This window comes from Primulina huaijiensis, chromosome 6 (genome assembly GCF_012295235.1).
Source record: "Primulina huaijiensis isolate GDHJ02 chromosome 6, ASM1229523v2, whole genome shotgun sequence".
In the NCBI taxonomy this organism is placed as follows: domain Eukaryota; kingdom Viridiplantae; phylum Streptophyta; class Magnoliopsida; order Lamiales; family Gesneriaceae; genus Primulina; species Primulina huaijiensis.
In genome coordinates this window covers 16946002-16962095 of record NC_133311.1, presented here as the reverse complement: position 1 = coordinate 16962095, position 16094 = coordinate 16946002, and the positions used below count along the sequence as shown (strand labels likewise).

At 33.6% G+C, this 16094-nt stretch overlaps 1 protein-coding gene and 1 pseudogene across 1 annotated transcript; one reads left to right on the top strand and one right to left on the bottom strand.

The window, feature by feature from the left end:
* Positions 1 to 322: 322 nt before the first annotated feature.
* On the top strand, positions 323 to 8354 carry LOC140979782 (uncharacterized; annotated as a pseudogene).
* Positions 8355 to 9734: 1380 nt separating this feature from the next.
* LOC140979286 (uncharacterized) lies at positions 9735 to 12957 on the bottom strand. Its single transcript, XM_073444629.1, has 8 exons — positions 12731 to 12957; positions 11607 to 11927; positions 11395 to 11466; positions 11219 to 11286; positions 10959 to 11109; positions 10514 to 10594; positions 10338 to 10427; positions 9735 to 10034 (listed from the first exon to the last, which is right to left on the bottom strand). Exons 2-8 carry the CDS (start codon positions 11856 to 11858, stop codon positions 9954 to 9956), a joined length of 795 nt encoding a protein of 264 aa, XP_073300730.1. The 5' UTR covers positions 11859 to 11927; positions 12731 to 12957; the 3' UTR covers positions 9735 to 9953.
* Positions 12958 to 16094: the final 3137 nt, after the last annotated feature.

Genomic DNA, 16094 nt, shown 5'->3' with positions numbered 1-16094 from the left:
TTTTTTTAAAAAAATTAATTGTAATTAATTTTACATCAGATATATTTCATATTTTAGAATTTTTATGGAAGATGTTAGTGGTAATTTACCCTATTTTTCGAGCCTCTATTTAATTTAAAAAATTGGGATGAAAAACAGAATAAATTGACCAAAATTTTTAATTAATTAATTAATTAAAACTAAAATTCAAAAATAGTAAATTAGTTAAATTGATAATTACGAATAAGGAGAAGGGCCAAAATAGCGAAGCACGAGACTTTCAGAACATCACCGCTGCTTTCTTTATTCATTCAGTTACTCCATTTACACGCGGTCCTTCGTAGCCGCCACCCCACCACCCTACTCCCTCTCAATATATATTATATATATAGATGTATGAATACATATCTTCTCTCCTCTGAGGAGATCTTTGTTCAACAAGGTTTCTCCAAGATTTTCCTCTGTTTACAAGCCCAACTCTTTATTTTTCTGAAGAAATAAAACAATCGTGACAGAAAGCAAATGTAAATTGAATGACCCCTCTATTCGTGACAAAGAAAATAATAAACGAATGATATGAGGTCTCATATGAATTGTTGATGTGGGATTTGGTGCTTCGAGAATATGGAACCGAGGGACCTTTCGTTCTTGGCTGTTATTTTCATTGCTCTCTCCATTTTCTTGAGCTCAAGCTTTGCACTTTCCCACCCAAAGGAACCTTTCAAGGCTTTCTTTGGTTGGTTCATGCATCTCTTTGAGATTTTGGCAACTGGGTTGTGTTTATTTTATTTTAATGTTGGTGTTATTAATGTTCATAATATATTGCTGGCAATTCGTATACGTTATCTTGGGTGATTTGGAAACTGGGATTGGATTCTCCTGTCATTTTTCGTGTCTTTAATGCGGTAGAGTAGTTCTTGGCTTAATGGTAAGCTTTTTATTAATGATCATATACTGCATCGTACATTTCCTTTGTTTCTTTGATTCTAATGCTGGTTGGAGGCTTATAAAGCTTCTTTCTTTTCTTTTTTTATATCATTAATAAAATTTCTTGCATTGGAATTAAATAGATGTGCAATTCAATTCCAGTTTTTTTTTTATTGTCTTACGGAATGCTGTAGAATATTGAAATTGAAATTTGATTTGTGTACAACAGTTTATCTCACTATTGGGATTGCCTATATTACACTCTATCCTGATTATTTCAGACAACGGACGTTAAATTTTCTGTCTTTATGGATGCTTAATTCATTTTTGTCAATGAGGTTTCATTTCTTCTCGTTAATATAATTTCAATTATGACACATATGCAGGAGAAGAAAATTTGGGGTCATGGAAGGATGAACTATCGAGTGCGGCTTCAGAAGCTCCAGGACCGGCCAACGATGTGAAAACTCTTATTTTGGCAGGGAACAGGACAAAGAGGCCTGACATTCTTGCCGGATTTCATAAATACAGAGGTGGATGGGACATTGCCAACAGACATTACTGGGCTGTAAGCCCTGTCCTCCTTGCTTTACAATGACATCTGAGTTCTCTTATAATAATCACTTGACAATCGAGTTCATGTTTTAGCTCTCACCTGCACTAAAAAAGATTTTCACAGCCAATTCAATACATTAAACATGTGTTCGCTCAATGGAAAAGTCAGGGATCAGGTCGTGCCTTCTTAACTGTTTGATAAAAATTAGGCCGATATCTGTTGACATACGTATCATCATTAACACGACTCCTTGAAAAAAATTGAAGTAGTGTGTTTGATATAGAAATGTGGTGGATACTTCTGGAGAATTTTTTATTAAGCAAATGATACTGTGAACTAATCTGATGTGTAACCATAATTGTCCTTGATGTTAGTGCTTCTTTGGCATTTTTATGCTCTCCAATATTTTGTAGAAAATAAGAATAAAAATATTGTATTTTTGTCTTTATTGGTATGCATCACAAACATCATATGATCTGTCTTTGAACATAACCTTGTTTTTTTACTGATCTCAAGAATTTTTCAAACCAAGCTCTCGGAGATTGCTTCAATCCATACAAAAACTTCTTTAATTTGCATACCTTTCCCCCAAATTGTTTCTCGAAGCCCCGTGGAGCATCCATAAACACTTCTTCCTCCAATTTGCCATTCAGAAATGCTATATCAAAATTGTACATTGGCCGGTTAAGGTTTGCAGCCAGGAAAGTAATATTCTAATTGTATTCAATTTTGCAACTGGTGCAAATGTCTCTTGGTAGTCAATACCATACGTCTGTGTGAAAGTTTTTGCTACAAATCTTGCTTTATAACGTTCCAAAGATCCATCTAAATTAAGTTTCACTGTGAACACCCATTTACAACCCATAGTTTGTTTTCCTTCAGGCAGGTACATTATCTCTCATGTTTCATTTTTAGCAAGAGCATTCATCTCTTCAAGGACAGCTTTCTTCCATGGGAGATTTTGGTTCATTAATAGTGAGTTCGAGTACTATACCTAGATTCAAATAGTTTTGGACAGGATCTGTACTTGGTTCAGACATTTGGTCGTGTGGGGTCATGGAGTCTTGTTTGCTCTGAGGTCATTTTGTTCTCCTGTAAACTTGGCCAAACAATCTTTCATCATTAACTCGTGCTCTGGTATCAAGATTTTGAACCAGTGCTAACTCAGGTGTATCAATGTCCATATTAATCATGCCATAAAAAATAGGGTCCTATCCACATTCTCTATGGTGTCAAATTCAAGCTCAAATATAGAGTCTTCTATATCTTACTCCCCCCTAAAGAGGAGTGCCAAAAAAGGTTTGAGATTCAAAAAATTTTACATCCATAGACATATAATTTTTTTTTTAGGATCAAAGCATTTATAACCTTATGAGTAGGAGAATAACCTAAGAAAACACATTTAATGGCATGAGGGTCTAATTTATCACGAGCATGATGATGCACATGAACAAAAGCCACAGAACCAAATATTTTCAGAATTAAATCAGAAGAAAAGTGAGACATGGGAAAGGTTTTCTTAAAAAGACTCAATGGTGAGGCAAAATTCAACACTCTTGAAGGCATTCTATTAATGAAATATGTAGCGGTCAGAATAGCTTCGCCCCCATAAGTATTTTTAGGTACTCTGGTAGTGAACATGAGTGACCTAACTACTTCAAAGAAATGTCTAATATTTCTTTCTGCGACTTCTGTTTGAGTGCAAGAATTATGATGGATTATGCCTTTGTGCTGAAAAAAAATCCCAAAAACTCATTAAAATATTATTTCCCATTTTCATTTCTGAACACTTAGATTTTCTTTTGAAATAGTGTTTCAATCATTACGTAGAAATTTTTAAAAACTTACTCCGATTATGATTTATCAGTAAGTAGATAGACCCAAGTTAAACGTGTGTGATCATCAATAAACGTGATAAACTACTTTTTGCCAGAAAGAGTTGGTGTCTTAAAAAGTCCCCACATATCACTGTGAATGAGCGAAAAAGGTTTTTATGCTTTATATGGATGTATAAGGAAAGATGCACGATGATGTTTGGCAAACTGGCAAATATCACATACAAAATCAAACGGATTCTTATTTTGTATAACTTTGGAACGACATGCCTCAAATACTGAAATTCAAGATTTCGGGCCCTTGTCACAAACCCAGATACACTGCAGAAACTTGTTGGGATTTGCATGGCAAACCACACAAAAGGAAGCCAAAATCTTTTAAACAAAAAGGAAGTGGTGGCAACGGTGATTTAAGGCCTTATCAATCTGGTACTGAAAACCAAGATAATGCAGAAAAATCTTCAGGGGGAGTCTCTTTCATTAAGGAACAGCTAGACCAACTGTGTAAGCTCTTTCAGTCTACACAATTTTCAAATTCTAGTACTGTCCCAGCATCTTGTTCTCTAGCGCAGATAGGTAATTACTTACAATCTGTTGTTCTCAATGTGTCGTTGCTATCCGTCTGCCCTTGGATTATAGATTCAGGAGCTACGGATCATATGACGGGATCATTCAGGCTGTTTCACTCCTATATTAATCTAATATTAAGAAAAAAATACAATATTTTTATTCTTATTTTCTACAGATTTGTTGCATTCTTGTGCAATAGTTTGTGAAGTACAAGAGTTTTAAATTTTTCTTTATTTTGTTGATTTAGTTGAAAATTTGTATTGCTAACAGAGAAACTTGAGTTAGAAAGCTTATCCTATGGATGAATGCTGTTCCTGTGTTAAATATTGTTTAAGACATGATGTTAATGAGTATCCTACTTGTAATTCATCCTACAAACTGAAGTAAACTATGATTGTTTCACGAGATGACAAATTTAGTTTATAATCAATAATTGTTCATTAAATATTTGGTAATCAAGCATCGGTGTTAGCTTGTGACAGATGTTGTTTCATAACATATATTTATTTTTGCCTTGTCAATTAATATTGCAGTGGTAAATGTTAATATGTTAGTGATTATGGATATTGTAATCCCGTGCTTATTTATTTTTGTATCAGTCTGTGGGATTTACGGGTGCTGCAGCTTTCATTGTCGCGGTTTTGTGGTTTATTTCATTTGCCTTGGCTCTTATCATCCATCATTTCTGTGGATGGAAAATATCTATCAATGGAAAAGAATCAATCTGGTCACTCAGGATATGTCTTGTCTTACTTATCATCTTCACCAGTGCTGCAGCGTAATAATCTAAACTCGCACCATTTTGCAATAATTAAAAGTAACTATCAGATGCTTGAATGGTTTTATTCAGAGTTCGTTGGTAATTTAATTTGCATGGTTTCAAGTCTTTGTCTGAAGTCTGTTTTATGCCAGCATCTTATTTTTGTGTCGCACAATTACTTGTCCTGTTGTACTTATTTGATAATTCTTGAGATAATTAATGTGATTCCCTGCAATCTACATTCAATGTGACTGTACTGAACTCTATATCATTAGGGAAAAAAAGGTCACATTTCAAGCATTTATCTCATGAGCAAGGACGTGCTAGATTATTGGGATCTTATGATGACATATATGTTCCATACTAAGTATAGCTTCTCTTACATTTTTATTCCACCTCCGCTGCAACATTTGATGCATTATTTAAGGGAACTCTCCTGAAAACGTTTTGCAAACTAACTCATGGTTGATGCTTTTTGCATCTTTAGAGTCTAGTACACAACTTTATTTCAGACAAATCTCTATAACTAAAATGCAATCCTCCCATTGTATAGTTTGTCCATTTACTATTATTCTTTTTTGTTTCTGGGTATCATGTGCCGAGTATATTGATTTTTTCTGTGATCTACCTCTTTGTCAACAGGATTGGATGTATTTTACTTTCTGTAGGACAGGATAAATTTCATGGAGAAGCATTTCATACTTTGAACTATGTTGTAAACCAGTCAGAATACACAGTGCATACACTAAAAAATGTCACGGAATATTTGTTACTGGCAAAACTGTCAGTGTAGCCCAGATTTTTCTTCCTTCAGATGTCAAGGATGATATCGACCGGTTAAATGTGGAGTTAAACAGTGCAGCAGATACTTTGGAGCAGAAGACCGACGAAAACTCGGGAAAAGTACGCAAAGTCTTCAACACAGAGTATGTTGTTTATATACCATCCATGGTATTTTTGTGACTGAATTTTCAACTCATGTAATATTTTTAACGAGTCAACTTATTGTAGGAGAGCAGTACTGATAGTTGTCGCAGTGGTGATGCTTCTCATATCCATTCTAGGTCTTGGTACGTTCTGCTAGAGCACCTAAAACCCTGTCAGACGAATTTCATCTTTCACCAGTAAAATCAAATGTTTGTTTACGAAGTTTGCTTGATTACAGAATAGCATTACCGTAACTTTTTTACAAAAATAGTTTTGAGAGGATTGAAATGTCTACTGCTTTCATAAAACCGAAAGGTTGAATTTTTTATTATTTATCTAATCCATTTATTTGTTTACAGCTTTACTGATCCTTTCATATCTGTGAATTTTTTTTATCGTCCTAGCTCTTGTTATAACTTATAAGTGGCCTAACTCTGGTCTAGCAAATGAAATACTCGTGTTTAGTACTTTATATGTTAGCTAATGAGAGTGTATTTTCTAATTGTAGTGCTATCTATCCTCGGCCATCAACATGCAATTTACATGTGAGTTGCTTTCCTTTCCTTTTCTTTTTTTAACCCTTTTATGCTTTTCCAGGTTATATAGTTGATGATTACATTATTAAATAAGGATTCCTTGAATTCAAGGAAAAGTATTTTAGAGTATCTTGTTTGTAAAATTTTTGATGTTCCATTATATTGCTACAGATTCATCACCAGCGGATGGTTACTCGTCGCAGTTACATTCATTCTTTGTGGAATTTTTGTTATTCTGAACAAGTAAGACACTTTGTTGCAGATGGACTTTTCTTTACTTTCTTTTGGGGTTTTCGACGGTTTGATACAAGGTTCGGCATGAACTAGAGGCTACCTTTTAGTGTTATATTATTCAACTATGGATTTAGTTTAGGCTTTAACAGATGAATACTTCTCACAGTTTTAAAAATTATGACTTATTCGTACCCTTTTATATAACCCTACAACCACACCTCATTATTGCTACAACCCAAGAATGATAAACTCATTATTATTGTTAAATGGTTACAATTACCCCTCTCGTCCGATGTGTCACAGTGATCGAGTTGTTACTTATATTCGTTAGTTTTGTACATGATATGCGTTTTTCCCTGTAAGTGTGACAATAAGGAGTGTACACTTATGGAGTTATAATTTGTATGTTTGGCTCAACTCATATGCAATGTTAATATTGAGCCTCTGCGTACTTGATTTTGATAATTGCTTCTGGGCCATGCCCTAAATGGTAAAGAATGGAAATTTCTGAATTGTGGGAGCAATCTTGGTGTGCCCAAAGTGATCTTTAAAATCAATGCTCTTTGTGCATTTGAAAAGCTTTGTATTATGTGTTTCAGCGCAATAACTGACACATGCGTGGCCATGAGCGAGTGGGTCGAAAATCCTCATGCCGAAACTGCACTAAGCAACATCCTTCCTTGTGTTGACCAGAGAACTACGAACCAAACTCTGTTCAAGAGCAAACAAGTGATCAACGATATTGTTAACATCGCCAATGGATTTGTAGGCTCTATTGCCAACTCAAATCCACGCCCACATGCTGCTTCACATTATTACAACCAATCAGGTCCTCTGATACCTCCACTGTGCTATCCTTACGACTCCCAGCTGCAAGATCGTTCATGTTCAGCTCAAGAAATTTCAGTTGACAATGCTTCTCTGGTAAGCAGGTCTGACGCAGTTGATATATTTGCATCTCTGCTGATACTTTTTCGCATCTCTCTGAAGAAAATTATTCAATGAGTGGGGCAAGGTGTTTTGTGGTCACTACCTAAACTTGAATTGAAAATTTGTACTGCTTGAGCACTTGAGCTTAATCTACTAGTGAATCGGCCTCGAGTCAACGCAAATGCTTATCGAGTCACTTTAATGCTAGCTCAAGAAGCTCGAGCACCAATCAAGCTCTAGCTTGAAGGAGGTTGTGGCGGTTAAAGTTTCCTTCATAAACATTATAGGCAAAACCAGATAGTTTATGAAATAGTACGATCACTTTAAATCAGATAAAAAGTGTTTGTAAAATAAATTCGAGTTCAAGCAGCTTGAGTACTCCAGCCCAAGTAAAACAGGGGCGAGTTTACTTAGCTCAAAGTGACTTCAAGGCAAGCTTGTACTCGCAAGTAGGTTGATTTACTTGAACCTCTCAAGTATGGCCAATAACTTGAGTAATGGTTAACATACTTCTTTTTCATGGCTTCAGGTTTGGCAGAACTATACTTGCACGGTATCAGCAACTGGCCTTTGCAGCAGTAGCGGTAGACTCACTCCGGGCATGTATGCAGAACTTGTGGCAGCAGTAAACGTCAGCTATGCCCTCAAACACTACACCCCGCCTCTCTTAAACTTTCAAAACTGTAATTTCGTACGAGATACTTTCAGAAACATCACCACAAACTATTGTCCTCCATTGGAGCACAATCTTTGCCTTGTAAATGTCGGACTAGCACTTATATCAGTAGGAGTGATGCTGAGTCTTGCCCTTTGGATGCTGTATGCGAACCGCCCCCGAAGGGAGGAAGTGTTTGCTAAGATCTCATCAAGAATAAGAGACAGCTTCAGTGGCAACAAACGCAGATGTAGTGAGAATAATGTAACATCAAGTTCAAATATTCCAGGGATTGGAGTTTAGACTAGATTTTGGCTGATAGTCATTTTGCATAAATGCATTATACTTTCAGCTATACATATATGGTAAAATTATCATTATGATTATTCTTTAGTTGTATAATTTTATCTCCTAACCAACCAATCTCACCTATGATTCTTATTTACTATTTTTTTCTGAATATCAGCTCAATTATGGGCTAATTACACCAATTCCTTGTGAAAAAATGTTAGGTATGAACATAGGATAATACATCCTTTATTTTTTTTAAAGTAAAATATATTTAACTTATATGTTAAAAAAATTCAAGAACATTTACATTTTCTGATAGAGTTTTGTACCTGATTTTTAAAATATTTGGTCTAAAATATTATTGATTTTACATAGAGTATTTTTTGTTTTTTCTCTTAAATTTTGCACAAGGGGTATTGATGTAATTAGTTCGTTTAGGGTGTTGACGTAATTAGTCATAAAATTTTTAAGAGGACAATTTGATACAAATTCCATTAGTCTACAATTCAATACAAATCCGAAATCTCAAAAAGTCTAATTCATTAAATTAGGCCCCAAGAACCCTCGAACCTAAATGAGTGGATTTTTTTTTTTTTTTGGGATAGATTAATCATGCGTTATTAGATGGAAAAATATTTTTTTTTATATAGTCTTTCGACATGTTTTTTTTATTAATTTTTATTCTTGAAAGTAAAATTACACAAGTTATTCCAAATTCTTTATTATTTTTATTATTTTAATTTACGTTTATTTTAAAATATTAAAATTATACATATAAAAATAAATTGGGTCAATTAGAACCGAACGTATACGAACAATTTATTGACCAACTGGATTTTTTTTTAATTTGACCCACTATTGATTTGATTAAATTGGTATTATTATTATTATTATATATTTTGGGGGAGAGGATTATAATTTGAGATCTCGGTGAATGTGAAATAATACACCATTATCTCGGTAATAATAAGTCAATTTAGTATTTGCAGTGAATATTCCTACTAAGTAGTCAATATTACGATGGGCGCGTAGATAATTGTAACCTTATACATATAAAATGATAGCAATGGAATGCCAATCATCGGACCTCCTAATAAGAATTGAGGTCCTTGCGTGGGAGGAGAGTGGTCGTTTGACGCTCCACCAGTATTCTGGCTATGAAGTCAATCAGATACATTACTTTTTTTAATCCATAGATCATCGAGCTCTGAATTGGTTGGTTAGAGGAGTGAAGACGTTAAGAGAAATGACACAGTATATCGATCCTATATCTCAAGAGCAAGATCATTGTTGTTCGGTTGATCAGGAAGGCGGAAAGACAAGAAAATCCATCAAAGAACCTAAAAATGCTAATGCTAATCCACGAAAAAGAGCTCATCCTTATTATATTGGTTTGGGGTTGCTACCAAGACGACCACGGTCCTTTTCACTTGAAGGTTTTTAAAAGGACAAATGAAAATTTTAAAAATATCTTGTCCGTCCCGCGTTGTTTGAGTTATAAATTTTGGATTTCAGACAAACGTTATCTGCCATCTATGAAAAACATAATCCTTAATTTTAATTCTACGTAAATTTTTATTTACAGGATGTATATATTTATTTACAAATATATGTCTGAAGCTTCTCAACTAAAACCCAAACTAAAAATCTGCACTTGCAAATTTCCTCTGTTAGCGGCAGCCATGCTTTTCATCAGCAAAATGTAAGTATACGAACCACGAAGTACGAACAAAGGATCGATAAACGTGACCAGTTATCGTTCATCTACAACATGTGGGCGATGTAATGTCAATGGACCACCTTCCTCATCAGATGGAGAGAATGACCGGTTAGCCTGTTAATGGCCACTACATGAGAAACTGAATGGGGCAGGGTTCTTGGCATTTCATGGGGGCATATATTGAAATTTTTTTAGTGTTTTCTTTTCCATATTATATTGCAAAATGCTGCTATATTTCTAATTACAATTTCCTATATTCTGAGAGTGTTTAAAAATTACAAGGTTTCCTAGCTCAGAACTTCGCGAAATTACGGTTCACGTAAGAAAGATCGAAGGAAGCAGCAAAAAAAGATATTTCAACAAGGACAGAGGTAGGGGAGTTAGAATAATACAATTGTGCATGGCTATTTGATTTACCTGTTGGTGTCGGCGTCGTAGGATGGAAGTCGCTGCTTTTAGTATTATACAAGTTGGCAGAATAATCCCGGTAACTCGCAGCAACAACAACTGCAATATTATATGCCCAATAATAGGTTAATTATCCCAATAGTCAAAAAAAAATTTCATTCTTGGTGTATAACGTAGGAACTTACCATGATCAGTGGGAAAGAATAGTTCCCAGCTCGACTAACAATGACCGGAAGAGTATGTCGCAGGATCAAGAGAACCATGAACTGCACAAACAGAAGACATTACTGTGCCACCAATTATGTAGCCAAGGTGTACAATTTACAGTTGCTACACACTTTAAACCAAGTTCTGCTCTAGAAAATCGAGCTCGTGTAAAATCTTTTCCAATGATTTGAACATTTACAATATTCCTACAGTAGTGCAAATCATTCTTTTCGTTGACCATGTCTTGTACCATTTTTAGAATGTGTTGTGTATAGGGAGCCATATCACCCATTTAAATAACTCGCAGGTAAGTCAATGAGTTGCACTCAAAAGCACTTGATGCATATGACAATTTGGAGCAAGGTGAATTGATCGTTTGACAGTCCAAATAAATTTAAATAAAGAAAGGCAAAAGAGAATTACCAGCATGGCAACTGAGCGACAGCAAGCTATGCTTCGAGTGGTAGAAACTGCATACTCGTCATAGTCCGGATCAAGGAAACTTCTGTCAGTTGATACCATTGTAATAATATGAGGATCGTTTGAGTTGCTTCTAGCAATTTGCCAATGTCCCCTGATAACAACCAACTGATTTAGTGATGAGAAACTTCATAAAGTTCTGTAAATTCCTTCTGCAATACATAGTATTGAGATCAAGGCTCGATATTAAGAAAGGAAAATACCTCAAGTTCATTGGCAGTCCTCCCAAACGAAAAATGGGGGGTGGTGCCGTATATCCAGGCTTGAATTGCTGAATTTTACACACAAAAACACAATATAGACAATGGTAAAAAAAGATTTCAAAAGAGTCATGGAAGCTGAATTCACTTTTAAGAAATGCTAGAAATTAGAAGCTCACCTGATGGCATATTTCACACATGGTATCGCCTTTCTCGTTGCACCACCTCTGTACGCATTTGCGATGAGCATACTGAAAGTAAACCAAATAGGGGCATAAGACCGTTAATGTAGGTCGTTTCAATTGAAGGGGCTCATGGAAAGATTAACTGCAACATCAATAAACACAAAATCTCCATGGCAGAAGCAAAACAAAAACTTAAAACAATCTACCTTTAAACTTCCACAGCAAGAGCAAGGTGCCTCCATATTTGAATCGAAATCTTCATCCTGGCATATCCTGCACTCCACCACTTTTCTTGGAGACAGACTACATTCAAAATCCTCATGGGACGAACAACTAGTCGTTGTACCATTGATTGTCACAGGTGCCACGTGATTCAAATAAATTCTACTTTCAATAGTAGCCTCCAAAGTTGATTCGGTGAGCAAACGATCAACAAGCAAAACAAAGTGATCACCCATCGTTTTAGAAAAAAAGGGCAATCCTCTTATTTTAAAAAAAGCTCTATTCAATCAGCTCTCGTGGAGCACCTGATTATAGCATAACAAGATATATGATGACTATAAGAAACTCACAACAAATACAGCAGAAATAATTATTACACATTAAAATTACAACTCATTGCACAATCCGTGTTTATTAATTGTCACGCGTGTTCTGTCCAATAATACGATTAAATGCTACAGGGGGTTATGCATGTTAAACTAAAGCCTTGTAATAAAGGAAGCAGAGAAAAAGCATGCTGATTAACAGAAAACAACCTTGAAGACAGAAAAAAAGTTCTCAAATGATCAAATTTTAATACCCAATGATTAAAAAAAGGAAGAGAGGAGTTGAACGAACAAGGCCGAACGATGATTCTTTTCAGTATTCAAATATGTAGTTTAAGTCACCTAAAGACAACCACAGGCTACAAGAAACAGAATGAAAATACAAACAAAAGTTCGAATATTAATTAAGAAGGGAAAAAATAAAGAATCGAAAACGACTGCTATTTTTTTTTTCAAAAACATCACGATGCTTTTCCTCGATAAAAAATAAAAAATCGAAGGTCTTTCTCAAGGATTCCGAAAACTGCCAAAAATAGCACGAAGCCATTTCACAAAATCACTCAAAGAAACAAACCCAAGATTCCAAAACCAAGGAAAAGAGAGGAACACGTTTCAGAACGCCAGAAGAGGGAAAGTTGAACATACCCAGGTAGAAAAAAAAGGGATCTTTTTCACAATATAGAGCTAGAAGCAGATAAAGAAAGCCAAATCACGCACAAAACGAGGGAATTAAAGGAAATATGCTTAGAAAAAGTCACGAAGATGAGGAAAAAGAGTCTTACAAGAAGGGGATCGGATGCCTGGAAGCCAAGAAATATCTCTGTTTAGCAAAACCAGAAATTGGTGAAGAAGCAAAGCAAGAAATTGGGTGTGTTCATCGGCAGAACCTCAATTCAAATTCTCAGATGATACACAATCATACACACATTTTGCATATATGTATATATATGCACGAACATCAAAATCTTTTCAAAAGTTAAAATATAGTATGTCTCGAGCCTTTCAAGCATGTCCCGGGACATGCACGCGACACTTGCACAATGAGTCTTCGAAGTATTTTTTTTATGCCTTTTTAATGTTTGAAAATGAAAAAAATAATAATTACTGAGATATTAACAGAAACTAGATTGTTGGTCTCCCTTTTCACCTGCGTCGGCTCCCATTATTATTTTTTGTTTACGATGAAATCCGCAGTCAATATATTTAGACGTGATTAATGTAGAATATGATGATTGTTTTGTCAAAAAATGTTATATTTGGTTTGGTAAGGATAATCGACGTATGTACATTAATTAATTTGTAAGTTTGTAAAATAATTATTCATGTTAAGTGTAGTTCTCTTGTGAAACGGTCTCACGAATCTTTATTTGTGAGACATGTCAACCCTACCGTTATTCACAATAAAAAGTAATATTCTTAGCATAAAAAATAATATTTTTTCATGGATGACTCAAATAAGAGATTTGTCTCATAAAATACGACCCGTGAGATCGTCTCACACAAATTTTTGTTTTATGTGTTAATGTCTTTTCGCACGCGATACATATATACATACGATAAAAGAATACATATATACATACTATATTTCTTTTATGTATTGTGTGAAATATATTATACATGTTTTTATTTTTTTGAATAAGTTTATATTGGGATAGGTTAGTTACAGATAAATCATAAATTATTTAAAATATATTTTTATCATATTTTTAATTTTTTAAATTAAAATAAGATTAAAATTTTTGTGATCTTATAGGGGCACTTTTGTTTTTTATTTATAAAAAATTACGTCATGAAGACATCTCATTTATTTTAGTATGGAGGTATAGATTATATAATTATCAGACTGTAAAGATGCTTGCATAATATTTTTCAGCAAAATTCATGCTGAAGTTATTATTTGGTTATGTTTACTCTTTTAACAAAAATAACATTATTATATAAAAGTGTATATTATACTTTATTTAATAATAATAACACAAAAAATCATATGAGATCGTTTCGCTTATCAATTTTGTGATCATAGTTCTTCTATTCGACCTGAATCATTCACTCTAGATATGAACCAAGTCGACCAATCTTACTTACAAAACATATATTCTAATAATTATTATTATTATTATGAAGTTTTTAGCATTAGCACTCTCTGTTAATATTTATCACTAAAATATGGCTCGCGATATTTTCGATGTTTGAAAAACTACCATAGACTTTGAATATTGTGTAATTTTAGATATGCCTAAAACACGATTCTTCTTATCAAAATAACTACGTTGTTCTGTTATATTATGAAAATATTTTTTTATATCTTATTTTTTCTTTTATCGTTTCAATTTTTAAAATTAACAACTTTCGGTTTTATTTTTTTTAAAAAAATTTACTTATTATTATTATTTTTACCGAAAAGACGAATCTAAAAAATTCTACTTATTATTTATTTATTTTTACAGAAAACACGAATCTAAGGGTGAAATAATTTGTTATTTTAGTCTCTCCCAGTAGGGTAATATAATTTTAATAAAATTTCTCGCAAAATTTTATTTAAATTTAATAATTCAGCATAAATTTTCAAAACTTAGGGTAACACGTGGAGCCATCAGAACACCAAACCTTAATAATTTCTTTTGTTTTTTATACAATTCATGCAAATATATCATATGGAAGCTACGCATCCGCCACGTAACCAATTGCTTTACGTGATCTATTAATCATTCGTTTATTATTAATTAATCTATAAAAGTGGTGACGGATGGCGTAGGCAAAAGGTCTAAATGAAATTAAAATAATTAATTTCAGGATTTAAATATATTTTTAGAAAAAATTTCTACGCAATCTAAAATGATATTAAAGTCAACATTATGCACACGCCCACGTGTATATCTTATAATATAAACACGTAACACATACAAATATGTATTAGTTGACATCAACGTGGTATTCGAGTTGTTGGAATAAGTGAGCGTTTAACAAATTATCAGAAGTTCGATTTTTTCTATCAACATATTATTGGGCGAGCTTAGCACAGTGTGATTTATCTTTCTAACATAATTTGCATGTTATTACGTTAGTAAGACGGTTAACATAGTCGAACCGAAGGGTTGCGACTGTGTAAACAAAAATTAAATGGGGTAGACTAATTCTATTTTGAATTTTTTTCCACACGTAATAGTTTTGTTGATGTAGTTCAATTCCCAGAAGGGACTCGTTCAAAGCTGAGGAGTGTTCTAAAGTTTGACTTTTGATTTGTTCAAACCAATATTTTTCGGTTATTGTGATATAATGTTTGATTAATTAATTTATAGAGAAATGAAAGTCAACCCACCATCGTTGACTCCCAAATTCGTGAGTTTGATACACTCCAATTGATTGTGAGGTTTGAGATTGGGCTTTGGCCTAAGTGGTCTCACCCACTTTTTTATTGTAAGTGGTTCAAGTTCGAGCCATCTCCACCCCATAGTTTTGAAAATTTTAAAAAAAAAAATTTAATGCGAGGTCTAAATATTTAATAATCGATGAAATTATATTAAATATGTAAATTGTTGAGATAATATTTGAATTAATTTTATGTATTTAAAATATCTTCAAATAATTTAATTAGTCAAACTGTTTATAAAATACAACTAAATTAGGGTTGTGGTTTAACCACCTGTTTGAATTTATCATGGCATGACTGACTAGGTGCATGTCATCTGGCATATGACCGTCGACGACACTAGGTAATCTCATCGATAATTAATAATTAATTTAATTTCTATTACGAATATTTCTATTTGATGAACTTATTTTATTTTAATTAATTTAATATTAATTAATTCAATTGACCCTTTGATTAGATATGGAGGTTTACAGTTACAATTATGCAAAGACTTTCACGTGGAAGTCAATGATTGGTAGATGATCGAATCCAAATCTAAAATGATAAATCGAGTTGGTAAGTTAGATGATACAATCAACTTCAAAATTGGATCTACATGTATCTATATATTTTTCTAGCACTATATGTCTATGTATGTATATAATCAACTTTTCATATACCAATAGTCGTTTGATTAAGTGGTATCTTCTTTCTCATAAGTGTGAGAATGTCGAATTCGTCTTCGAGACTGAATGATGCTACAAAAGTCGAATTTATCATAACTTGTAAATTGT